The 25,719-nt window shown below is 42.1% G+C and overlaps 2 protein-coding genes and 1 long non-coding RNA gene across 17 annotated transcripts in view; 2 read left to right on the forward strand and 1 right to left on the reverse strand.

The window, feature by feature from the left end:
• Positions 1 to 6,018, forward strand: part of CUL2 (cullin 2) — a 50,273-nt gene extending 44,255 nt beyond the window's left edge. For all 14 annotated transcript variants that reach the window (XM_083704846.1, XM_083704850.1, XM_083704839.1 and 11 more), the window contains 3 exons: positions 1,913 to 2,014; positions 4,411 to 4,527; positions 5,406 to 6,018. In XM_083704846.1, the coding sequence (XP_083560972.1) occupies positions 1,913 to 2,014; positions 4,411 to 4,527; positions 5,406 to 5,537 (351 nt within the window). In that variant the 3' untranslated portion in view covers positions 5,538 to 6,018. The remainder of the gene's footprint in view (positions 1 to 1,912; positions 2,015 to 4,410; positions 4,528 to 5,405) is intronic.
• Positions 399 to 18,929, reverse strand: LOC310828158. Its single transcript, XR_014556733.1, has 2 exons — positions 18,524 to 18,929; positions 399 to 1,734 (listed from the first exon to the last, which is right to left on the reverse strand). It is a non-coding gene; the product is annotated as an uncharacterized lncRNA (long non-coding RNA).
• Positions 17,587 to 25,719, forward strand: part of PARD3 (par-3 family cell polarity regulator) — a 563,676-nt gene continuing 555,543 nt past the window's right edge. For both annotated transcript variants that reach the window (XM_083704625.1, XM_083704626.1), the window contains exons 1-2: positions 17,587 to 17,703; positions 20,588 to 20,773. The gene's annotated coding sequence lies outside the window, so the exon portion shown is untranslated. The remainder of the gene's footprint in view (positions 17,704 to 20,587; positions 20,774 to 25,719) is intronic.

The raw sequence follows: 25,719 nt of genomic DNA on the forward strand, positions 1-25,719 counted from the left end.
TAGTAACGGAGGGCAACCTGTGCTTCCCCAGATGTTGCTGAACTGCAGCTCCCATCATATCTGACCATTGACCATTCTGGCTGGGAGTGATGGGAGTTGGAGTCCATCAACATCTGGAGAGCCACAGGTTCCTCATCTTTTGCTTATAGAATTTCAGATTGGCCACATTTTTATGTGGTTTTGGAACACTGTGTCAGGAGCTTGTCCTACACTTGAATAGGACCCTGGCAGAGACACATGCCCGACTGGCATGTTCTCTCCCTCCTGGTCTTTCGTTCAGGAGCTTCAAATGCTTTCTTCTGCCTGAACATCACAGCGACCAATGCCAACAGACATCGGCACACTTAGGGATCCACAGAGTCTTGGCAGCTTGCGTAACAGACCTCAGCAACTCAGCATTTTGGCTAATCTACTTTATTTATGTATAAACACACACAGAGCACTGCAACATGGCTCCCTCTCTCTCTCTAGCATCAGACAGCAAAGAGAAAGAACAAAGGACAATAGTCCCACTTCACGGAACACAGTAACACAAACATCCTGTCTCTATCACTTCCCACTTCGTGGAGTCAAAACATACCACATCATGTGAAATACAACAATCCCATAAGAGCCATCATGGAGCAGGAATTCTAACACATTGTCCATGAGAACAATGCAAATTACACCTGCCTAAAAACCTTGAACTTCATGCCTCTCAAGTAAGGTAAAGGTAAAAGACCCCTGGATGATTAAGTCCCATCAAAGGGGTGCGGTGCTTATTTCACTTTTCGAGGCTGAGAGAGTCGGCGTTTGTCCACAGACAGCTTTCCGGGTCATGTGGCCAGCATGACTTAAACTGCTTCTGGTGCAACGGGACAAGTGCCAGAGCACATGGAAATGCCGTTTACCTTCCTGCCACAGCGGTACCTATCTACTTGCACTGATATGCTTTCAAACTGCTGGGTTGGCAGAAGCTGGGACAGAGCAACGGGAGCTCACCCCATTGTGCAGATTCAAACCGCGACCTTTCAATCGGCAAGCCCAAGTGGCTTAGTGGTTTAGACCACAGCGCCACCCACGTCCCTCTCAAGTACCAGTCCCCATGCCCCTTTGCAAACTGCTTTTGAAACTCAGTGTTCTTTCAGAAACAGTTGGTAAAAATGACTTGAAGTTTTACTCCTCAAAATGGACAAAACCTCAAAAATCTCACTGGGCCCCACCTAAAGTACTGAAGCTTGGAGTGCTGTGTGTGCCTGTTTCCTGTGCATCTAAGGGGACTTGAGTTTCCATAGTTAGCAAAAAGAACATCCTGAAGTACAGCTTACCCAGAACATTCCTGACTGTGGGTCTCCTAGACAAGGCAGTAGACAGTTATTACAAACCTAATCCTTGAGCAGTGCAACAAACTCATGTTCTTAAAGCTATATCTATCCCCATAGGCTGAAATGAGATGATCTGTAAGAAATGGTTCATTTTTCCTCAGTGCCTTTTTGTAATTCAATTTAAGAGGACAAGGAAGTGCACTTTCTAACTTTTCTCCAGGAATGTCACAGGATTGACATGTTCTAATTATTTTTCAGTAATTGGTCTTGCTATATTTCAATCTTGTTAACAACATTAGGCATTTTTGTGTTCAGCATAGTGGAACAATTGCACTGGGCTCATTTTAAAAACAATCATATATGTAAAATGCATTATCTTGAGTGCCTTGAGTTGCCAAACTGCTCCATAGGGAAGTTAAATAATTCAGACCTGCCAAATTGAAGGAAAAAAATAGCAATATGTTTATATTTCAACAGCGAAGATGTAAGCCATATGTAACTCTAGATATTTTTCATGCAAGCTGTTCACTGTTCTTGGGGAAACAGACAAGCTGTTAATGTGTTTGGCATCATCTGTGTGTGAAATACACATGCTTTTCTCATTGCAGGAAGATATAGAAGCAGAGTCTACTTTTTCATTAAATATGAACTTCAGCAGTAAACGGACAAAATTTAAAATCACTACATCAATGCAAAAAGATACACCGCAGGCAAGTATCAACTTCTTTGATATGAACTAGCTTGAATTGCATGAATAGTATAAAACTGAAACCTATTTTTAAAACTGCTAACTTTTTGGTTTTAGAAGTAGAAAGAGTTAATGGGAGACAAGCAAGATCATTGCAATGAGGTTGCTAGTATAGACAGCATGGCATATTCAAGGCAATCCAGTGCAAACTGGGCTTCAAATTGAGAAGTGTGGATTAAATTGGGAATTTCCAGTTTACCAAATTGCTCTAAGTCTCATCAGTCCTTTACAGCTAACAGCATTAGTCATTCCAACTTGTTCACAGTGATTACAGCTTGAAAAATAAAACATTTGAACTAGGAATGTCATTCCTTTCAACCATGTGTCATGGAAGATATCTAGATAAGCTAAGAATTAATATTTCTTGAATCTCAGTTGAATAATGAACTAAACTTTTATCAAATTAGTCTTATTACTTCACTGATCCAATCGATCCACCACCTTCTCCAAAAACCGGATATTGCAACTGGCCGATAGCTGGGAGTCAGTAACCTCTGGACCTTCCATAATTACTCAGCTGGCTGGCTACTAGAGGACACAATGCAAACTGCAAAAAGAGCTTTATTCACAGCCCACACTTCCACATGGCAAGCATGATTGTGAATTCTTGCCAGTGTTCGGTTGGCTTCAGAGCGAGACTAGCCACTTGTGCGCCAGTCTTCTCCTACCTGGTCCATAGTCTAGAGCAGAGTTTCCCAAACTTGGGTCTCTAGCTGTTATTGGACAATAAATGCCACCATCCCTAACTAGCAGGGCCAGTGATCAGGGATGCTGAGAAGTTTGGGAAACCCTGGTCTAGAACTCCTTAGAGTCCCAAGGAGCTGCTCCAGCTCCATCATGCCTCTGAAGGCGGGCCATCTGAATGGGCCCACCATTCTTACAGGGGAGAATTGCCAGTGTCCACCCAGATAATGACAGGGGTCTGACCATGACAAGGTAGTGCCTTGCACTCCTGCTACATCAAGAGTGTGCCCTGCCTGGTGTGTTGCACCAGTGGCCATCTGAGAGAGACCCATGGTTGTCATGGATGTCATGAAATCTCTAGTTGGCCTGACAGCAGCCTGTATGTGGATATGGAAATCACCCAAGGTTATCATTTTAGGGTCCTCCTCAGAGACTACTTTAGAAAGCCTGATCACGGATGTTTAGTAGACCAGTAGCATCCCTGTCTTTCTGGCCCAATATCAGATGCAGACCCTCTGAGCCCATCCCAAGATTAAGAGGCTTCCTGGTAGGAGATGTTGCTCTTATGGACAATAGCAACACCCCCACCTTGACTCCCTAGTTATGCACAGTCAGGTTGTGCGTGAGCATGGTTTTATTATGGACCAATCTAGCATTCAACAACAGCACCACCGGACCAGAGGAGACAGTGGATATGCTACCAGTAACTCCTGATGGAGTCAGAGGGCGGAAATAAGGATCGGAGACCAAATCTCTAGGCCGCTGTCCCTGATGGTGGTCAGCCCCCACCCCTGCTCAAAATGTGCCTTCCCCTGCCCAACACCACTGAAATCTTGCCCATCCAGAAGCATTAGCACACCATAATTCACCCCATATGCAGCTTGGAGATTTGAATACAGAATAGCAAGCTCAGGACCAGTACTATATGCAGCCAGAAGTTGATGTTAAATCCCCTAGCCACTCTCTTCCCCCTGCCTCTCACTCACAACTTCCACAAAGCAAGACTTCCCCTCCACCTGGCTCTCACCCTAGCTGAGGGTCACAGACCTGTTTCACACAGTGCCTTCTATATCCTGACTGACAGTAGGATCTGTCTCTTCCTGACGTATGACTCAAAAGTGGCAAACCCCTTTGGTGTCAAGCTGGTTATAGCAAGGCAGGCCCCTGGAACCCCCCCCCCCCCAACTGCATTCACTCAGCCAGCAATCAGGCAATAACCCACTCTGTTAAGCAGAGCAAACACTGTTACCTTCAGCCAGATGATACACAGGTGAAGCAAATGCTGTAGCGCGACACACACTTGCTGGCTGGGAGGACAGACCAGGCAAGGACCAGGATGGTACAAAGTCCTCCCTGTTTTCTCTGTGAGTCTGCTGACTTTTTGTTAAGTAGCTTAGAGAGTGTTTCAGTGGTCTCACATCCAGACACTGCTGAGATCCAACTCACCTTAACTTCCAAGTGCACAATAGCATTAGCATCGCCTTCAGGATTCACTAACAGAAACCATAGTGTTAGCTATGAGCACAGTGCAATGCACAGCCTGAACATACAATTCCACGACTGCATTCCTGGTGCAAACTTCACAGCCAACCCCCTGAATTATACTTTGTTAGACTATTGAATCAGTCTCTTGGTATATAAATCAGTTAATATGTGTGTGTTTGTGTGTTGCAGGAAATGGAGCAAACCAGAAGTGCTGTAGATGAAGATAGAAAAATGTACCTTCAAGCTGCTATAGTTCGTATCATGAAAGCGCGGAAGCTTCTGCGACACAATGCTCTTATTCAGGAGGTAAGAGCATGTGCCGACCTGTGTTATGGACTTGATGAAAACATGTAACTTATTCTGTTCTGGTGGAAATTTGTTAAATGTAGTAGGAGATCTTGTTAAGGACAGTGGTTTGGTTATTGCTGTTTTTGGCCAGGTTGGAAGCCCCAATTGCTATATATACATTGGAACTCTGGTGTTAGAACTGTCAACTTTAAATACAAAACATAGGGCACAAAATGCCATGTTAGGTATCCCCAAGCAGTTGCAAATCAAACAACATAGAGGTGTCATAATGCACCCAAAAGATGCTTGGGCTTTCAGTGAGAGGTTACCTAGAGAAGTGCTGTAAACTGAGTGGTACACGAGAACAGCAACTGACAGCAATCATTTCTGTTGTCACAAAAGTCATTTTACCAGCAGTGCTGATTATGGAAATAGCTGCAGCAGTTTCCATTTTTACCAGCAGGTTTACATGTGCATTCCTCCACATGAAGTACATTCGTACCTTGGTTTTCAAACAGAATCGGTTCTGGAAGTTCGTTCCACTTCCGAAAACGTTCGAAAACCAAGGCTTCCAATTGGCTGCAGGAGCTTCCTGCACTCAGTCAGAAGTTGGGCATTCAGCTTCCAAAAAAAGTTAGCAAACCAGAACACTTACTTCTGGATTTGCAGCATTTGGGAGCCAAAACGTTCGAGTCAAAAGGCGTTCAAGAACCAAGGTACGACTGTATACTCTGTGGAAAGCTCAAGACTGTTCACAAGGAGGAAAAATAATATTATGTGAACTATCCCACAGTTCAGGGAAAAAATGAATGTATGTGAATGATGTGCAGAAGGTGACATTGGTTTTGTTTTGAATTAGGTGTATGTTAAATAAAGCGTCTCTCTCTCTCTTTCAGGTCATTAGCCAATCAAGAGCTAGGTTTAACCCAAGTATCAGCATGATTAAGAAGTGTATTGAAGTTCTGATTGACAAACAATACATTGAGCGGAGCCAGTCCTCAGCAGATGAGTACAGCTATGTAGCATGAGGTTAATATCCTGCAGGTATGGTTGTACGGAGATCATTGCTGTCACTGCTTGGTGTGTCCTGTGGGGGGGAAAAAAGCAGGCCTGCTGTGTCTCCATAATTGGTCACTTTGGCAGCCCCTGTTTTTTCTGCTGTTTACAACATCACCAGTGCCACGTCATGAGCGTCAACGAAAAGAAATGAAAAGCCTATAGATATTCCAAGCTCATGTCATTATGACATTTCTTAAAACTTTACTAAACGAGAATGAGTAAAGTATTGCTGAAATGTGGAAATTTTGGTTGGATACCATGCTTCCCCCCTTCCACCCCCTCCATGCCCCCCACGTTTGCAGTTGATGTTTTTTAATGTATCTTAAAAGACAAAGTTAAAACAGACTAAATATTGTAATATGGCAGATAACATAATAATTGTATCTACATTAAAATGTAAAAAGAACATGATACTGCTGCTTGTCAAATAAATAAAGAAATGGAATATGTTGTGGTGATTTGATTTTAATTAATAAATCAACTTTGAAGGACATCTCAATTACCGTTCTATGTGCACTTCCATCCATGGGTTCTGCAGCTGCGCAGAGCTACCTGCAGGTAGCTGTGTGTTTTTATTTGGAAGCAAAGGCCCACTAAGCTCAGTGGGGTTTATCTCACATCAGTGAGATTGTGGTCTAGTTAGTTTTATTATGTTAAGGCAGTTGTTCATATTCCAAGTTACTCTGTCCAGCATTGAAGTGCAAGTCTGGAAACGGGGATTCTGATCATCTGCAATATGATTAGGGCTCTCTGTGTCAATTTATCTAGTATTAAAAGAATTGGTGTGTGTGAGTACACAACCATGTGACTAATGTGTGTAAACCAGTTATAGGGAGCCAGGAAACAGTTCTTTGTTTGTGGCTGCACTTTTTCTAGCAAATGGCACAATGGGAAATGATTAACCTTTGAACTTGCATTAGGATTGCAAACACATGCATTTGCGTTTTGTACAACATGTCCCTAAGGATGTTTTAGCAAATATTTCCTTCAGTATGTCATCTCTTTTGATGCTCCTAAACATAACCAAAATACCTGTTCTAAACATTGACCCATCCAGGAATCCTTAAAAGCCTCCTTTTGATCTTTTCCATTATTGTTCCACTTTTGGTTTATCGATGAGCCATTCAGAGACCATTAAACTTTGAGCAGGATTTGCCACCATCCTGCCTAAGTTGCAGTGGCATAGATCGTCTCCAGGACAACTTCACCCACAGTGCCTCACTCTTGAAGGACTCCTTACTCAGAATGAATTGTGCTGGGACCAGAAAGCCCTGTTGGAGGACCACTACCTGTTTTTCTCACAGCAACCGCACACCATTTCTATCAGGCTCACAGTGCTCCATTCCTTTGCTCAGAATAGCAGCAGCTGCCGCAGGTGAGTCATCCATGGTACAACACTAGCAAGTTTCAAGAAATAGTCTTGTGTAGAACATGGCAAAAGATTGGCACAATATTTCTTTCAAGACACATTCCTGAGTGATTTTTTCCCCTTAACATTTTAAAAGTGACCATAGCAGTATAATAATTTTTAACCTTTTTTTCCACTCAGTGGTGGGGTGGGACAAAGCTACTGGAGCCGCATATAGCACCTAAGAACTTGCATCACTGTCTGCTAGCAAATTGCAAGTATCCTTGCTAGGATAAATGAGCCTGCTCCATCCTAGTGCCCTCTAGATATTTTGGACTACAGCTTCCATAATCCCTGACCATTGGCTAGATATAAAGATGCCATGAATTCTTTGGATTGGCTCAGAGTACAAAATACCATCTTGATGAATTTTAATCTGCTAGAAACTTGTTAAGTCTTGCTGTGAAAAGTGTAGTGGAATTTAAATAGCACTAATGCCCTGGGGAAATGAGTCCACAAGGGCAAGCAGCAGCAGCAGTTACATCAACCAGCTATTAAGGTGTTTGGGAAAGAATAATATAAAGTCCAAGAAGGACGCGGAAGGAGATGGGCTCTTTTGTTCATGAGATTTTTAGAACAATATTTGAGCACATGACATGTTTAATTGTTGACATGGACTCTGGCTTAGCTACCTGACTGCTGGGTAAAGGGAAGGAAGGGGAGCTTGAGGCCGGGTATGAAGAAGAAAGGGGAGATGTTTTAATTCTATACTGTGTCCTTGCAGATTCAACTAGTGGTCTAGCTGCTTGCCCTTGTGGTCTAGTTGCTACCCCTAAAAATGTTTGGACTCTTAGGAGGTTGATATTATTGGCTTCCCCTAATTCAATAGCATTTTTGCAAACCACACAGCAGTAGCACAAGGTAGCATAATGCACTTGCTGCATGCTGCTGCTGTGCTTTTTGCTCATTTTAGTACAGTTTGGCAGAATGGTCGTTCTCCTTTCTCTCCTGTTTACCGCTGGTTGGATTTTAGTATCCTTTCCTTGCCCTTCATATATGGCATCTGACCGAAAGATATCATAGTAAGAAATGCATATCTTGCTTCATGTTCCTATTCCTGAGCAGATGTCAGGTTCTGCTTGGTGGTTTTACTAGAACATTATGATTGACAGGCTTCTGCACTCTGTGGAACAAGGATGTTCAGCCGAGGAGCATATTTTTACAACCCAAACTGACCTGAAGATCCTGTCATACACAATTCCACTCTCCAAGCTTTATTTGGAAGGTATTTCGGTTGCTATTGTGAAACTACGGGGGGGGGGGTGTCGTCAAACACTTTCTGATCTACTGCAAATCACCTTGAGATCTACCCGCAGATTCCAAACTGCTTTCTGGCCCAGACCTACCCACTTGGCAGGGTGACACCACTATCTCAGGTGGCGGAAGCCCCAAGGCAGCACCCTCACTGGCACCCTGCCACCTACGCCACTGGGGGAGAAGCAGAACTGACATCAGCGCTGATTTCCAGTGAGATCTCAACAGAAATTGGTGCTAATGTCTGTACCACTTCACCACTGGCAGAGGCAGCCGGGCAGGGAGACACTTCCCATTTTGCCTCAAGCTGTGAAATGGGACACAGTGCCCTTGTTTGTCCACCCCTGCTCTAATTTACTTACTTGCTGTGCAATACCACTGCTGGAGCACTACCTCTGCCTCCTGTTTTAAAAGCATGACTGCCCCTCTGCTACCTCTCTGCCTTTTCTGAGAGGTCAAGGTTTAAGGGAGCATTGAAGCCAAGTATAAAATGTTTGGGGTGGTGTGCATACTTCTTCTCATTGTGATGGAAGGGCCAGAGTGAATCCATTGTACTGTGGAATGTACACCTGCTTATAAAAAGCAGTTCTATGGCGGCTGCATTCCTCTCTAGTCAGATCTCCTGAGAGCCTGTGAACTTGTGACTTTTGAAAGAAAAGTGGATGGAACGGGAACAGTTAGCAAGCTAGATAGCTCGCCCTTTCCAGAGTATAAAGTGATGTCAATTTGTCTAATTCAGTGGTGTTTTATTTATATATTGTACTCTTCCAAAACCTCCTTGGCACTTTTATAACCCAAATTCTCTGGTGCTTTCTTTTGCTAGAGCATGTTTTTATTTTTCATCAGGCTGGTTGGAAAACAGCAATGTAACGCTAACTACTCCTTTTTTATTGCCTTTTTATTTATTACACTTCCACTTTTTATGTCCGTCTCTTGCAGCACCACATTTCCCCGAACACATTGAAATGGTATGAGCATCAGCCTCCTGTTAGACCAGCCGGGAATTAAATTAAGTTTGTATTGTGCTAGCAAAGTGGATGTCAAGTTTTCATTTCAGGAGGTGCCACACTTTGCCGGCTTGAAGCATCATTGCAGTGCAGTGTGCAAACACTTTCCCTTCTCCATTGAAAGGTTTTATTTTAAAAAAATGGATAAGGATGTAGGGTAAATGTGTGCCAAGATTGTGCAAGGTAATGTATGGAATAATGTGAAATTCCTCCAGCTCTTAAAACCATTTGGCCTGAAGTAAAGAATACTTTTTTCCCAATATAGGCAAGGTAGGGACAGAATGAGAGAGGCAGTATGCTCAAACAGCTGCAGGTCTTGACTGAACATTCATGCCCTCTGCCCTACTCATGGACCACTGTTCAAACTGTGTGTATGCCGTGGATGGTATGTGCTTAGGATGACCATATATCCTACTTGACAAAGCACAGTCCTCTATTTTCAGAAATCTTCTATTTGAAGCTCCAAACCTTGTTTGAAGATAAAGAACTGCTAAGAAAAGAGAATAGGGGCTGGACCAGGACAGCTGATGTGTGCAGACAGCACTGGCCAGAGGCTTCCTTACTGCTGAGACAGATTGCATTTGTATTTAAATTACAGTGATTATTTCTAAATTTGCAACAATATTTTAAACCAGGCAAATTTTATGGAAGTCTGTCCACTTTTGTTCTCTTTTGTATATGATCCATTTCCTCTTATTTGTTTTATTTAAGGCATTTATGTGTTTCTTAATCATTTACAGCTCTAAGCAGTGTGCATAAAAACAATCCACAACATGCAATAAAATAAAAAAAATCATAAAACTCAAACAATTCAAAGTTATGGTTATTGCTTGTAAAGCCTTAAATATGGTTTGGAAAAGGCTATTTGAAGGACCGCCTTCTTCCAACCTGATGCTTCCTGACCACGGCATTCTTTCTCTGAGCCTTCTTCCAGCTCTTGTAACCACTGGAAATCAAGTTGGTTGTGATGCATGACATCACCTGGGCCGTGTTCCTTTGGATAGCGAAGACCAGTTGCTGAATAGAAAGATTGCAAAATTTTGCCTTGGGATCCCCCTTCGACTTTTCAACATTTCTATTAAGTTCTCAGCTAAATTTTACCACTCTTGTTGTAATACGTTTGTAAGCTACTTTGGAAGCCTTGTTTGTACCAAAAGGTGAATAAACATATTATTTTGTAAGGCAAGGTGGTAGAGGTGATCTCCCTAAGAGAGGACAATACTTCCTCAATACAAATTGGAAAATGCATCTATCATCTCCCACACCCAGGCCATTCCTTCTTTTTGATACTTCTCCATGCAGCTGAAGTTAAACTTCCATGAGGGAGGAGGCAGAGGAAAAAGAAATTACATCTTAGACAATTATCACAAGAGGGATGGATGCGTAAAAACACAAGGTTAAGAGGACGGCAGCTGAGATTACCCTGTTTTCAGCACATTCAGTGAATGAGAAATACTATAATTATTGGCCTTTTGAGTGCCCGTTATTTTCTTCAATATTGAAGTGCATTCTGCTGCAGCTGTGAAGCAGTTAGACCCCTTGCAATTGCCTTGCAATTTATTTTGGCACCAGCGATGGTGTCTTGTTTCAAGGCTGTAACTCAGTGTAATCCTAAATGTTCATTGTTTGTCAATAACCTTATCTGCTAAACACAACTTGGCTTAGTGATGTGGAAGAGCTTGTTTGCTGAATCACATTCATTGTGAAATGCCACACCTTTATGTACAGTACCATGGAGGATAAAGCTATATTCTTGCTCCTGCATATCAGGTGTTGGGAATCACAAGCAGGGAGAGTGCTGGTTTGCTAATGTCCTGCTTGGAGGCTTCCCATAGGCATCTGGTTAGCCACTGTGAAAGCAGGATGCCGATTAGATGGATCTTTGGCCTGATCCAGGTAATGGTTCTTACATTCTTTTGGCTGTTCCTTTTTCCACATTCTAGGCCCTCACTGTTTCACTGGCTATACTTTGCCCTAGTAATCAAATTGGAATACTTGAGGAGAACCTTAATTTGGCAGTATGCCACATAGGGTGGTCAGATGCAAAAAAAGTGGACTGGGTCCTGTATATAAATAAAATAGTCAAATAAGTAGGGCATGAGAGCTATAGTATTCTCCCCCTTAGGATGCTCAGCAACTGGTATTCAGAGAGGTAACCTGACACTTGAAGTAATTGATAGCCTTACCTGATCCCCATTTAAAGCTATCTGAGTTGCTGGCCATCCCTACATCCTGTGGTAGAAAATCCCATAGCTTAACACGTGCCAAATGAAACAGAAATCTCATTTCTTTTGCATATGGTCACTCCAATTAACGGCCAACCAAATTACTTTATGCTGCATGTGTGCCTAGTTCATGTTCTAGTTAAAGGATCCCTGAGTTAATAGGGTTTGGAAAGAAGCCTTGCCAGAAACATTGAAAAGCCTCTGTCAGTCAGAAAAGGCTTTGCTGAGCCAGAAGCACCACAGATCTGACGTCGGTAAGGTGCAGCTTTGTGTGTTCTGACATAGCTTCTAAAACGGTGAAACAACGGTCTTCCTAGATCAAACCATCTAAAGGCCTGTTGCAGCTGGCTAGGCGCTTCCAGCTGCTCTGACTGGTCCTTGAGAACTGCCAGTTGCTACAGCACAACAGTTAGAGAGGGTTATTGCCCTCATGCCCTGTTTGTAGGCTTCCCAGAGGCATCTGATCAGCCCCTGTGGAGAAACAGGAGGCTTGACTGGTACTCCATTCACACTATACATTTGAAGCACTAGGATACTACAGTGATACCTCAGAAGTCAAACGGAATCCATTCCAGAAGTCCGTTCAACTTCCAAAATGTTCAGAAACCACTGAAGCCATATCAGACGTTTGGGTTCCAAAGAACATTCGCAAACCAGAACACTCACTTCCGGGTTTGCGGCGTTCGGGAGCCAAAACGTTTGATTCGCAAGGCATTTGGGATCCAAGGTACGACTGTACTTTATAACAGTCATGGCTTACCTTCAAAGAATCCTGGGGGTTGTAGTTTGTTAAGGGTACTGAGAATTGTTAGGAAACCCATATTCATTCCTCTCTCATGAGTTACAATTTCCAGAGCAGTTTAGCAATTAATTCCCACTTTCCAGGGAATTCTGGGAATCGTAGCTCTGGGCAGGGAACATGGATCTCCTAACAACTCTCATCACCTGCAGCTGGCATAATTCTTGGTTTAAGGCAGCTGAAGTGCTTTGAATGTATGGTGTGAATGTGCTGTCATAGGTCTGTGATCTGATCCAGCTGGGCTAATTCAGTTAATTGACAAAACTTGAGGTTGTTAAAAGAAAAAGAAAAAAAAGCCCGCTAGGATATTAGAGAGGAAAAATCCCCTATTTGAAGAGGAGCTTCGCCAGTAAATAAAAATATGCGCTGTGGGTGTTTCTTTCTCTTTTTACTCATTCTCACACCCAGAAGGAGCTCTGGAGTGTGGGCCTGTCAGGGCCAGTAAACCCACTCCTTCCCTTGTTTGTGCTGTTCTTGTGAGTGTGGGGAGGGAAGAATGGGTCCCAACATGCCTTGCTTTGTTGACAGCTCCGTGAGGAGATTTCATGTGGGAACATCTCTAAAGCGCTGTTAGGTTCAGCACCTTGCGACACAGAGTAATTCAGGTAATAATAATAAAAATAAATCAGAGTTGGCAGGGCTTGGACTGTCTGTGAAATAAAATAAGCATGGGCTGAAAATGAAATGCTTTGCGATGTCCCACAATGGGCAGAGGAATTGTCTGAGGGAATAATGTTCTGACAGTCACTTGTTGTGAAATGCCTGTTTTTCATATTGAAGTATTCGAAGGAAGCCCTATCTATTTTAGTATTATTATTTTACAATATAAGAGAGGTAAATTTTAATACTTTGGGGAGCAAAAGGAATATTGAACACAAAACAAAATATGTTATCTTCATCATAGTTCTATAACATTGTGCCATAGATTTGTCGTTATTCCCTTCTAGGGAGCATTTAGTTGCATGGAATGCTCTCAACTTACTCTTCTTAATTTAATCTACCCCCTGTGAAGCAGAGATTTAACCGAAGCCATAGAGTGAAGCAGAGGATTTAAATATGGGACTGTATGCATGAATCAGACATCTCAGTGTAAGCCTTCAGTCTATCAATGTGTAAACAGGCACATAATAAATTGAAGTTGAGACCTCGCAGGTAATCCGGTATGGCATTATCATTGAATTTGTTTTTGTTCCAGGCAATTGGAAACTAGTGAACCTCATCTCTAGCAGCGGAGTGGCCTGCCATGGGCTTCTGACTTTACAATTGGACTTATTTATATGGAAATATGCCTAGAGGGCAAGAAGTAGGAGTTCTGTGGCAGCATCTGAAAATCCTAAAGACATGTGCTCCATTTGTTAATCTAACATGGCTTCTACCACCCCATAATAATTAAAGAAGGCCCTTTTAAATAATGGAGGGTGGGGGGTTAATTATATGAGGCATAGTTTCCTATTCCCATCTGCATTGACAGTAGGACTTGCGCTGTGTTTAAAATCAATGCAAATGAGTTTCCTGTCAACCACACTTGCCACCATCGTCTCCTGAGCCTATTCAGCTGTCAGTGCTTGCCAACTAATAATTGCCACGCTGTTTTGGGCTACGCCACCCTGCTGACCTGCTTAGCTGATACTACCATCTTCTCTAAATAGCCCTTGAGGAGGGAGATCATTTTCCTCTTTAGAAACGCTGCTTAAGAAACCACATGGTTGGGTTTTCCTTTTTTTTTTAAAAAAAAGCTGTTTTACTTACTGCTTTAAAAAATTAATTTAAAATGGCAATTTATTTGGTAGCTAATATGAAGGCTGCTAAACAGGAGAGCGGAAGTAAAAGTCATAACCAAATAAAGCAGCCTCCCCCAACCTAGTGCTCTCCAAATATTTTGCATTACAATTCCTATCATCCCTGACCAATGGCCATACTGGCTGAGACTGATGGGAGATGTAGTTCAAGATCATTTAGAGTGTGATATCATTTTGTGGCAAAGTGGTTAGAGATCTGGAAGACCAGGGTTCAAATGCCCCATGCACCCATTAAAGTGACCCTGAGCCAGTCACAGTCTCTCAGGTTAATCTGCCTTGTAGTGTTATTTTGAGGATTTAAAAAGTAGAAAGGAATATGGCACCTTGATTTATTGCACCTTGAGCTCCTTCAGGTAAAGTTGTCATTGTGTAACATTTAATTTACAACTTTGTGCCAATTTGCAGGGGACAACACATTTGTTGCAATTAAAAGGGAAAAGGGAAAGCTGAAGCCCAACACAGGTTTTCTGTCTGATTATTGGATGCTGACCTCCTTTTCAGAGGATCAATTCCTCTTCATCTGAACATCCCACTTTCTTCTTGCAATATAGAAGGCTATTTTATGCCTGCAATGTGTTCCTTTCTCTCTTCCAGGATCAATTTAGTCTCCCATCTCCAGATTCAGTGCTTTAGCCCAGTCTGAAGATGCCATTGCTTATGGCAGAAATAGAAGAATTTGCAATATTACTTATCCTGCCCCCTTTGTCTTCATCATAACAAACAAACCTCTCATTTCCACTCAGAGAACACATGACATATCTTAAAAAGTAGCAAACAGGCAAGCCAACTATCTCTTTGCTTGATAGACTTTTCTCCAGAACATTTTTGACATAATAGCATTGTGCATTTGAGTTAACTGAACACTATAATTAATTGAAGTGCATTGTATATTTGTCAGCTGACTGAGATATTTATTCTTCTTTCTATATTTAATTCTGCTGTGAGCTTTTAAAAAAAAGAAGCAGCCATGTTTCCCCTTATTAACAACTAGTCCTCTTAAACTAGATAGGACTCTGAAAAACACTGTTGCAGTTGATTGGGATCAGTTTTGCCTTTTCTCCAAATTTAATAACATTGCCCAGAATAAATGGTACAAAACTTGGGTCTACATTGGAATTTCATCAGTTGTTTGGTTGCAACAGTGTGCATATTCCCCTTGGCATTCTCTTGTGAAAATTGAGGCTTGGTTCTAGATAGTGATCCTATGATAATGGCATGACTTCCATGCTGTGGGAAGCACTCTGTAATTGCAGGATTTGCTCCTGCTTATTAAGTGAAGAGGAGCCTAGTGGGAGCATTTTAAATTATTTAAGGCAAAGCAGTTGTTTGTGTAGCTCATTATGGAAAAGAGCGGATGAAATCTGGGCTCTTCAGTATGAGCTGTTTATTTTTCAAGTCCTCTGGGAATTTCAGTGTGTGTTTGAGAAGCTCTTTTGACCAAAGTCAGAGCAAGTGAATTTTCTGCCCTTCAGATTATATATATATATATATATATATATATATATATATATATATATATGAAAGCAAACTGTGTAATGAACATTTTCTTCAGGGAAGGAAACATGATCCTATGTTGCAATTGCTGTGTATGTATTTGTGGCTGCCTTATATTAGGAAATGAAGGCGTTTGTATATATTTTTACTTGAATGTAATGCAGTCGGGTTTTAGAGCAACATTTCCCACACTTGGGAGAATATTAAATAGTTGTCCTTTTGGGGATTCTAACTTTGAAAATGAGATAAGAAACATTTCTCCATTTTTAAGAACAAGGCCAAACCACAATTGTTATGGAAGCATGGCTTAGTATTTGAACAAATCTAAAACAAATCTCAAATGGAACATCTCTTTTCCTGCAACAGTAGAGACATGCTCATGCATGATTAGATATAGTCCCTGGTGGATCAGTAACTATTAATGTCAGTGGCAAAAAAAAGAATTGGGCAGAGAAGTGGAAAGTAGCAGAATTGGGGAAAATACAACAAAAGCAAATATGGAGTGAAGCATTAAGGTGTGTTGTTGGTTCTATGACTCCAGAAATAAGGGGTTTCTTGATATAGGGTTCTAGCTGCACATAGGTATTAGAGCAAAGCAGCTAGTGGCTCCAGACTGGAGAAACATCATGAAAAATGGAGAAGAGTTGTACTCTACCACAGGCAATTTTCTAGTAGCTGATCAAGGGTTGCATCCAATGCTAGCTACTTTGGGTAGGTTGCTACTAAACCAGCCCCTTCACCCCTACTTGTGATTTGAGGTAAAAAATCTATTCCCTGGGCACTTCACAGGAACACACAAGAAATAAAAAGCGCTTGTTTGCTCACTCATTATGGTGGCCATGGAAAAAAACACCTAATATACACGTATACAGTGTTTTAGTGTTTCGTAGCATTGCTGGCCTACTCTCTTGAGAACTAGATGGGTCCCTTTCCCAGAGAGCAGAAATTTCAGGTGCTTTTATAAGTAATTTGAAGCCAGCTCTAGTGTTAGCAGCTCTGCCTGAGCATCTGCGGCTTGGTCCTGAGGGAATCGTGTTAAATGCTGGCAACAAGTGAGACTCTGATATCTCGGATGAAAGAGGAAATAAAAATTAAGCTTTCCTCTCTGTCAAATGATTAAAGGCTGTAGTAAACAAGCCAGCAAAGCTTTCCATCGGTAGCAGCCACATACTAATCTTCACAAAGGCGCAAGATGTGCTTTGTACAAACAAGCAGCTACTATTACGGACTTAGTGGCTCAGTACTTATTCATCCTAATGGCTGCTCTTTGAATTGTCTCAGTCCATATCATGCAAAAATAATTTTCATTACCGCCACATCTGCACTGTATATTTAAAGGAGCCATTTTAAACAGCCGTGTTTCACTCCCCCAAAATATATATCCTGGGAGCTTTGTTGGTTTAAGGGTGCTGAGAATTCTTTGGAGACCCATATTCCCCTCACAGAAATTCCCTGAGTAGTTTTAAAAAAACAATCCTTCTCGGGGATCGGGAAAATCATTCTACTATTATAACGGGGAGTTCTGTGGTTTATTGTTAGAAAATGGTTGAACAGATTAATTTGAAGCTTGACAGAACAGGAGCAGTAAGTTTGTGGATGGTCTTTGCTGCATTTGGGGTAGAAGCAATAATAAGTGGCTTATTTTTTTAACAATTGCAACATTTGACGAGGGGCTGTTGACAAGTTCTGTGCAGTTTTCTTCCACACGCTTTCCTGGGGTGTGCTTTCCATAAAGATTTCTCTGTTTTCACTACATTTTTTTTGGGGGGGGGGAATTGTCTGATGTATTAGGTTCAGGAGGTGTCTAATATGTGCTTTTGTGTAGTAGATGTGTTACATGTTTGTAGTTTATTAAAGGCTTGGGGGGGGGGCAATGCAAGACAAAGGGATTTCACAAGGCTCTTCCCAGAAATGCTCAGCATGAACCTGTTTTGAGAGGGTAAGTGGGGGAGGGGGAGGGGTGTTGAATGGAATGTTGGGTGGAGTGAGTGTCAGGCAGAGAGGTTGACAGTTGGAAAATGACAGTTAGATGAGGCGGTGTGAGGAACAGGAAAAACTGGGGGGGGGGAGGAGACAAGAGAGATGCAAATAAATAAAATTAATATATGTCTTTATTATAAGGCCACAGCTGTAGTCCTATTTGTCAAGGGTGAGTCAGGAAAATAGCATTATGCCATTAAGCTGAAAAAAATTGGTGTCTTTTTTTTTTTTTAGTAACTTTGATGGCTTGAAAATGGCTGCATAGCAGTGGTCTGATTTGAAACTTGGCAGTGTAGTTTGAGGACAGACCACGCCAAATTTCAAGTTTGCTTGATGAGGGTTGTTGTAGGCATGGCCTTCTCAAATTCAGTTAACAAACAAACAAACAAAAACAGTTCAGTTTGGCATGCTTTGTTGAGGACATTCAATATTCACTCCAAAATGCCAAGGAACGGCTGCTTTCAAAGGCCACATTTGTCTCTTCAGTCTACGCAACTGAAGCGACCATTCCACATTACAAGTAAACAATGGCAAGCAGTGCCCTTCACATAGAATAATAGTGTTGAGTTCTCCCATGGGAAACACTCCCTGACTGAAACCCCAGAGAGCCCCTGCCAGTCAGTGTTGACAGTTCTGGGCTAGATGTTCCCATGGTTTCTGGCTCAAGAATGAGGCAGTTTCCTGTGTTTCTTACACCTGGGCAATGTTAAATGATGATTGCCATCAGAAGCTAGATAAGCTGTCAAAGGTCTGGTGCAAAAGGAACAGGGGCCACTGAAGGGCAAGTTAGTCAACAACTGCCTATGGGCCAGCGATCAGGAATGTGAGAGCAAAGGCAGACAGGTGGCAGATGCCAGCAGCTACACAGCCTTAACCCACTGATAACTCTTCTTTCCCTTCACCCCACCTCCCATTTTTGAATTCCTGACTCAGCTGTCTCAGTATAACTGAACACTTGGCCTTGCATCTGGTGTCTGTGATTCGGTTACCGTTTTGTACACATTGATCTTTCTGCCCATGTTAGCCAATGCAGTTGTGGGCTCTTGGAGAAGGGGAGACACACACCACATGCACACAAAACAGATTCCACTTAGCAAGAAGTATTTGCATAAGGCTTTTCCACCAGCTGGCTAAACCGTTCTGCAATTGCATCATAGTAAAGAACACATTAATATACGTTTCTCTGCTTTGCTGGGTAAATGTTACATTATAGCTCTTTTCCTCTGAATTAGGGGCACTCTTGGGATTTAATTTAATCTCTGAGGCTCAGGAGAGCCCAAACCCAGTATCTATATTGATTGCCTGAACTTAGCCCTGGACCCGGTGCATTAGTAATGAAAGAGAGTGCTTCTGAGCGTATGCAGAGTACAATTTCCCTCACTACAGCTGCCAATCCTCTTCACATGTGAGACTAGCCTAACTGCTTGTGTAGGCTCCCAGGTATGGGGTGAAGAAGAATTGCCCATTTCAACTACGAGTTTGTGTGCAATTTTAAAAGTGCGTATATTGAACAAGTTATCACATCTATAGATAATAAACGGGTGGAAAAAAGGACCTTGAAACTACTTTGCCCTATGACAATAACAACAGTCCCCCGATTTTCATGTCACAGAAGTGTATTAAGAGTGGGGAGTGACATATCTGGTGACATCAGCTGTTATGTCACGTCACACTCAGATACAGTGGTACCTCGGGCTAAGAACTTAATTCGTTTTGGAGGTCCGTTCTTAACCTGAAACTGTTCTTAACCTGAGGTACCACTTTAGCTAATGGGGCCTCCTGCTGCCACCACGTGATTTCTGTTCTCACCCTGAAGCAAAGTTCTTAACCTGAGGTACTATTTCTGGGTTAGCGGAGTCTGTAACCTGAAGCATCTGTAACCTGAAGCGTCTGTACCTCGAGGTACCACTGTATTTAGCAGGACATAAATAATCCATAGTTCCAGAACAGAATGGGTACTGCAATGTAAAAAGAGCATTTGAAGCTAGGACAGAAGTGCTAATAGCATCATAACTAGGAAAACTAATGCAATAATCCTCACAATAATAATCTGAATGCACCCATAGTAGTAAAATACTCCACATTTTAACATTGTTTTTCTCTTTGGGCCCTGGGCCCTGGGCCCTGGTCCATTAGGGCAAATGGGGCACTGCCCCAACAACCCTCAGCCTGTCTTCAACCCACCCCACCTGCCAGCCAGAAGATGGTTCCCCCTACTGTTGGTCTCCTTGCCTCCTTCCTTCCCAGTTCCTATAAGCACTAACCACTAGTGCTATTTTTCTAGAAAAAGAGGTGCCGGAAGTCACCACATACACCTCCCTTGTTCTCTTATAATGGCAATGGCACCCACCTGAGAGGTGCCAGAACTCAGTTCTGGCTGAAAAAAAGCCCTGCTAACCACTATTGTCTTTGGGAATTTTGTGTGTAATGCCCCATCATTGCCTGACTTGTAAAACCCTTATTCCCAGAGGGCTCCTGGTTTAACTGGACATGAATTTTGATCTTTTATTATGAGCAGATGGAGGGAAGAAAAGAGAGTTATAAATTAAGAGAAAGTAAATAAATCAATAATTTAAAATTGCCAATTACACACCTTAATTTATAATGAGTGGGCTTACGGGTTATATGTAGTAACCAATCATTATTGCTAACTATGGAGAGACTTTGGATGTATAAATTATATAAACCGCAGCACAGTCAGAAAAAACCCTGTACAGTAGTTGATCAAATCAGTATTTGATCAGAAGCTTCACTGGCTTTCATATAGAACAGAAGCAGAAAATATGCCATCAGAGTATCTTCTGTAATTCTATGCTTGCTGTACTTCTTCAGTGAATTTGTACATGGTTATCATTTCCCAGATTTTAGTTATTTATTTATTTAAAATATATACCATTGTATCATAAAAACATATCACAGTGGTTTACAACAGTATAAAAACATAAATTGTTTTATGCTGTTTTATTGCTATTTAGAGGCTTGCTTGGGAGACTTCTAGTTATTATATGACACATCCTGTCTATGAATGCTTACAAAAGTCTTTCTTTATGTAGGAATCCAGAAGCATGGCTTTTAGGAGGTACTCATTGCCTATGTGGAGAAATTCTCCTACCCAGCAACCATGTTCCAGATCTTCCCCATATTTTGCTCCCTCCTCCATGGAGTATGAACCAGCCTGCCCATGCTACTTCTAACATTGTCGGCTATCACTTGGATACATTAGCAGAAGCTTCGCAGAGGTAATATATAACTTACTCAGAACTCTTATATCCTGTTTTTCCCCCTTTGTATTTAAAATGATTTGTAAGGTGGCAAATGTCCAGATGTCAATCCAATTATTTTGCCCAGCCTAGCCCAAGTCATCCCACCCCATTCTTGAACTCAGACGGGGATGTTGTCCAAAAATTGCATTTGGAGGATATTATAAATGCAGGTTTTTCTCTTGGAATTTTGACTGCTGGCTGCATCTCTGAAGGATTCAAAAGATACGAGTGGGAGTTTGGCCACCTACTTGATATGAGACTGGCAAAGAAAATGATTTATTGCAGGTATACAAAGATGGCAAGATTGGTTTTGCCTCCCCACCCCCTTTGTGACTGCAAACTTTATTTGCAGATCTTCCCCAATATCTTTAACAACAGTTCTGCATGCAGGTATTGACCTGTACATCTTTGCCCTGCGAGTGCCAAACTATAGTCAGAACAATGTGAGGGATGGTGGAAACACAATAGCAGAGATGATTCTGTGTGCAGCTCCCCCCCTCCCCCTGGAAATAATTTTTATTTGATTTTACAAACAAGAAGTTATAACAATATCAAATACATAACCATATATTGAGAGGTCTCTGAATCTCCTGACTTCCCACCCTCCCCTCCATGGGTCCTATTGTCAACATCATCAACTGCATTTTATTTCACAGGCCATAAATTGTATCTCTCCATATTATCCACAGTGTTTGTTACATTACAAGTGTTATTAAAATCCTGCTAGTGTTTTTATCTGCTTACAGTGGTCTCCTAAATAGATGTGAATTTTTCCCATTCTTTCTTAAAGTCTTTTTCTTCTTGGTTCCTGGGCTTTCCAGTCAGTTTTGCAATTTCGGCATACTCCAGCTGCTTAATTTGCCATTCCTCTCTGGTAGGCACTTTGTCTTCTTTCCATCTGGTTCCACCTTTTCCAAGGCAGCTGCAATAGCAGAGAGGTTCCTCCTTATCTAATAAGTCAACCAGTCTACATATATTTGCATCATTTTATTATGGAAACTAGACTCTTTTGAGTTTATAGTGAACCACTGCCGGGAGAACAGAGCACCCCCTTGAAAGTTGACCATCCCTGTTCATGTAGGAAATAGCTGTGCTCTTGCTTTTACCCCTGGAAGAGTCTGTAGCTCAGGAGTGGGGAACCTTTGACCCTCCAGATGTTACTGGACTCCATCTCCCATCAGTCACAATGAGCATGACCAAAGATCAGGAATGAGGGGAGTTGTAGTCCCATATCATCTGGATGACCACGGGTTCATCTCCATTGCTTGAAGCTCTACTTATATAAGAAGGCCATATTAATGTGGTGTCAGTTGGTTTTGAAGATAAAATTAGCCATTTTTCAGTTTGGCAGTTTTGGAGGTTCAGATTTTGATTTATTGTTTAGGGCTTCCACATTAACATTTGGAAGGAAGTTGTAATGTGTGTGACAAGGGCTGAGTCGGAATGAGGTAACCATGTAACATTTCCAGGCATAGTCCCTTGCACAGGCTTCAACAAGAATCTAGGGTGGCATCCAGAAGTCATTGCAGGAACATAAAATATTATATGGAAATGGGCCCTCAACAGATGAATATCTTTCCTTAACTTGACATTAGCAAATCTTTAAAAGATAAGTAGAATATGAACAACAGCCTTCTTACCCCCACACAAATGGTTGGCAGTGAGGCTTAACTAGGTAATAATCTGAAATGTCTATATAAGTGTAATTATTGATATTTTCACACCTCCTTGGCAGCTATCGGCCAATGCATGTTGGGAGCAATTTCCAGTTCCAGCTGAACTGAACTGATGTAAAGGTGGCTTTAAGCCATCTCTGAGCTGCTGCTCCTTGACTTGCACATTGCCTTGTGCCAACACCCGAGGCCCTGGCCCATTCATTTCTTTCTCAAGAGTGGATTGAGACAGGTTGAGGCAGATCTCCTAAAAGCCATTCTCCCTTTTCTGAAGTCATTGCCTTCAGCCTTCCCATGCACACACCTGCTGCATTGTCATTTGGGTAGAACTAACGTTTTACACACATCAGGTGGCTCTGGATTCTTTCTCTGGCACTCTCTGTGATTAATTAGAATGAGAATGTCTGTACCTTTCAGAGGTTTGTTTCTCCTTGTTGAGGTCAGGATGTGATGTGTTAATTTCATAGCTCCTTTTTTTTTTCTTCCTCCCACAGCCCATAGTCACTATTCACTTGTTGAGACTTGTCATAATTCTGTAGGGGCAAGCACTTTTTTCTTCTTATTTAGCTGCGTAGCTCCAAATAGTCAGGAGCTCTTCATTTTGGCTTTGTCTCACCCTTAGGCACCAGGTCAGATTCCGAGAAGTGGGTCTTCAATGGGAGCCTTCCTAAAGGCCACAATTGCACCTGCACAAACAAGAGGGAGAACATTTAATGAGAGCAAGTACACCAAGTCATTTGGTGAGGACTAGAAGCTTGCCAAGTGCAAGTAGATAAATAGGTACCGCTCTGGCGGGAAAGTAAACAGTGTTTCTGTGCGCTGATCTGGTTCGCCAGAAGCAGCTTGTCATGCTGGCCACATGACCCGGAAGCTGTCTGTGGACAAACGCCAGTTCCCTCGGCCAGTAAGCGAGATGAGTGCCACAACCCCAGAGTCGTCCACGGCTGGATGTAACGGTCAGGGGTACCTTTACCTTTACCAAGAAGCTTGAACCAAATAGCAGAAGCAAATTTAATGTTTCCATAGCTAAATCATTTGCATACGGAATACATACATTCCCAGGACAAGGTGCTGAGCCTTTAATGGTTGCATGATAGGCATAAATTAAATGTAAATATTTTCTTACTAATGCACATTCACTGGCAAATCTTTACTTATTATACAGTTGCTAAAGGCACAGAGTATCTGAGACATATAAATAGTGGCAAAATTCCTTTGAATATGTACATAGTGCTTTTCCTCATCACTAGCACATCACAACCTACTAGTACAGAGTTTCCAGGTCAAATGGTGTGATGCCCAGGTTGACTTGGAAGGTTTTAGAACATTTAAATTACTTGTTACTTATTCTGTGGGATTAAATGCTACTGATTATTCTGGGCAGTGCTTCTGTTTTCTTCATTTTGGATCATGTGTTTTCAGTCAGGCTGTACGGCCCTGGCCTGAGAACCATGCTGTTGCCCATGTGTTGTTTTCTTGGCTCTTCCCCCAAAACTAGTGCTTACTTTATCCTCTAACTCTGTGTTCTTGGAGCTTGGAGCCAGGCACTCCCAAAGTCTAAGAGCTGATTCATTACTTAGCCTTCAGCAAGTCTAATAACTTGCCGCTTTGTATTTCAGGTTCCCATTTCTGTCTTTCATTGTGGTTGTATTATAGCTCTCTAAGGGAGGGGGAGGGGAGAAAAATATTGTGTTCGAGTGGCATTTTGGAAAGGTGCAGCCTGATCCTGTGTGCTTTCTTGGTTAGCCCAGTGAGGCTTTTTCTCAGGAAAATGTGGACAGGACTGCAGGATTTCCATATGGTGTTGGTATATTAATAATATACTTCAGCTTTCTGGCTTTGCTTTTAGATATGCGTAATCATGAGCTAGGGTTTCATCTGGGCCATATGGAGCAGTTGCAGCAACAGTGGGACCTCTCTCCTCCTCCAGCTTATATACTCTCATCTGATAGGTTGAAGTCATCACTGCTCTTCACTTTTCTGCTTCAGACTGCCCTGACTCTCCCTCGTCCCCTGGCTCCTTGTGGGTGGCGTGATACTCCACAAATCACTGGTGCCCTCACCTAGGTCACTCTCCTCGTCCCGTGCCTCCACCACACATACTCTTCAGAGCCCTGCCACTCCCTGATGTCTAATAATAATAATTTTATTATTTATACCCCACCCATCTGACTGGGTTTTCCCAGCCACTATAATATTCCTGGAGACCCACTGGGCAACAGCACAGAGTGCTTTGGGGTGACAAGTGGTGGTGAGGTGTTGGTTGACAGAGTTGTATATGCCATACAGCCTGTCCCACACTTCTAACATAGCCTGCTGCCCATCACTCCCTAAATTAACTCTATTATCTTAAGTCCTGCAGTCACAACTTCTATACACAGAATGGGGGTGGACACCATCTTGTCTATCATCTCAAACAAAATGCATCATGTCCATCCCAAATGCACAGATTTAAGCAATTGTTATAATTTATTTCCACAAAACAAGCTGGATACTTTGGAATTATAGACCCCTTTAATTACCACTGGGTTCATTGCTAGGCCTGGTGAAATGGCGTTATGTAATTGGGGTGTGACAACCATTATAAAATGGACTTTTGTGTAAACTGTGGGTGTTGCACTAGCTAGCAGAGAGGGCCCTCAAATTAAAATGGCTCCTGCTCCTGCTCCTGTGGATGAGAGGTCTGCAGCCTTCAATTAATCTCGCTGGAGCTGAACTCTTATAACCTTGTGGTTAGAGAATTATAGGATAGAGTGAAAAAGGAAAATGTCTGGGGACAAAGTATGGTTTTGGCATGGAGAGATTTAGGAGTGAAAAGAAAGCTAGCTATATGTTAAACTGTAGGAATGTTAAACTTCACATTGTATTCCCCCCCCCCCCTAAGCAGGGTTAAAAATATACACACGTCATTAGTTGCTTTGATGGGTTTCATATAAAAGACAATAACAAGCTCTCCTTTTCTGTCGTTACCCTTCATTTTGCAAGCATCAGTGTGGCCGAGCTGTTATATTACTGCATCTGTTAACAATTTGGTTCGGTTTGCGTATGTCTATATGAATGGTCGGCTCTTTACAGGTCTCCAAAAAAGCTCCATGCATGAGCTATGAGAAACCATGAAATAGCATTAAGTGTAGCAAAAGAAGGTCTTTAGATACCTAAGTATGGTTCTGAAATTAAATCACGAAAATGAAAGGCAATATGCCTAGATTCAATCAATGAGTGGGCCCCTAACATTCTATGTGGTCTTGG

The sequence above is a fragment of the Podarcis gaigeae genome (genome assembly GCF_964106915.1).
Source record: "Podarcis gaigeae genome assembly, chromosome: 12".
Taxonomy (NCBI): Eukaryota; Metazoa; Chordata; class Lepidosauria; order Squamata; family Lacertidae; genus Podarcis; species Podarcis gaigeae.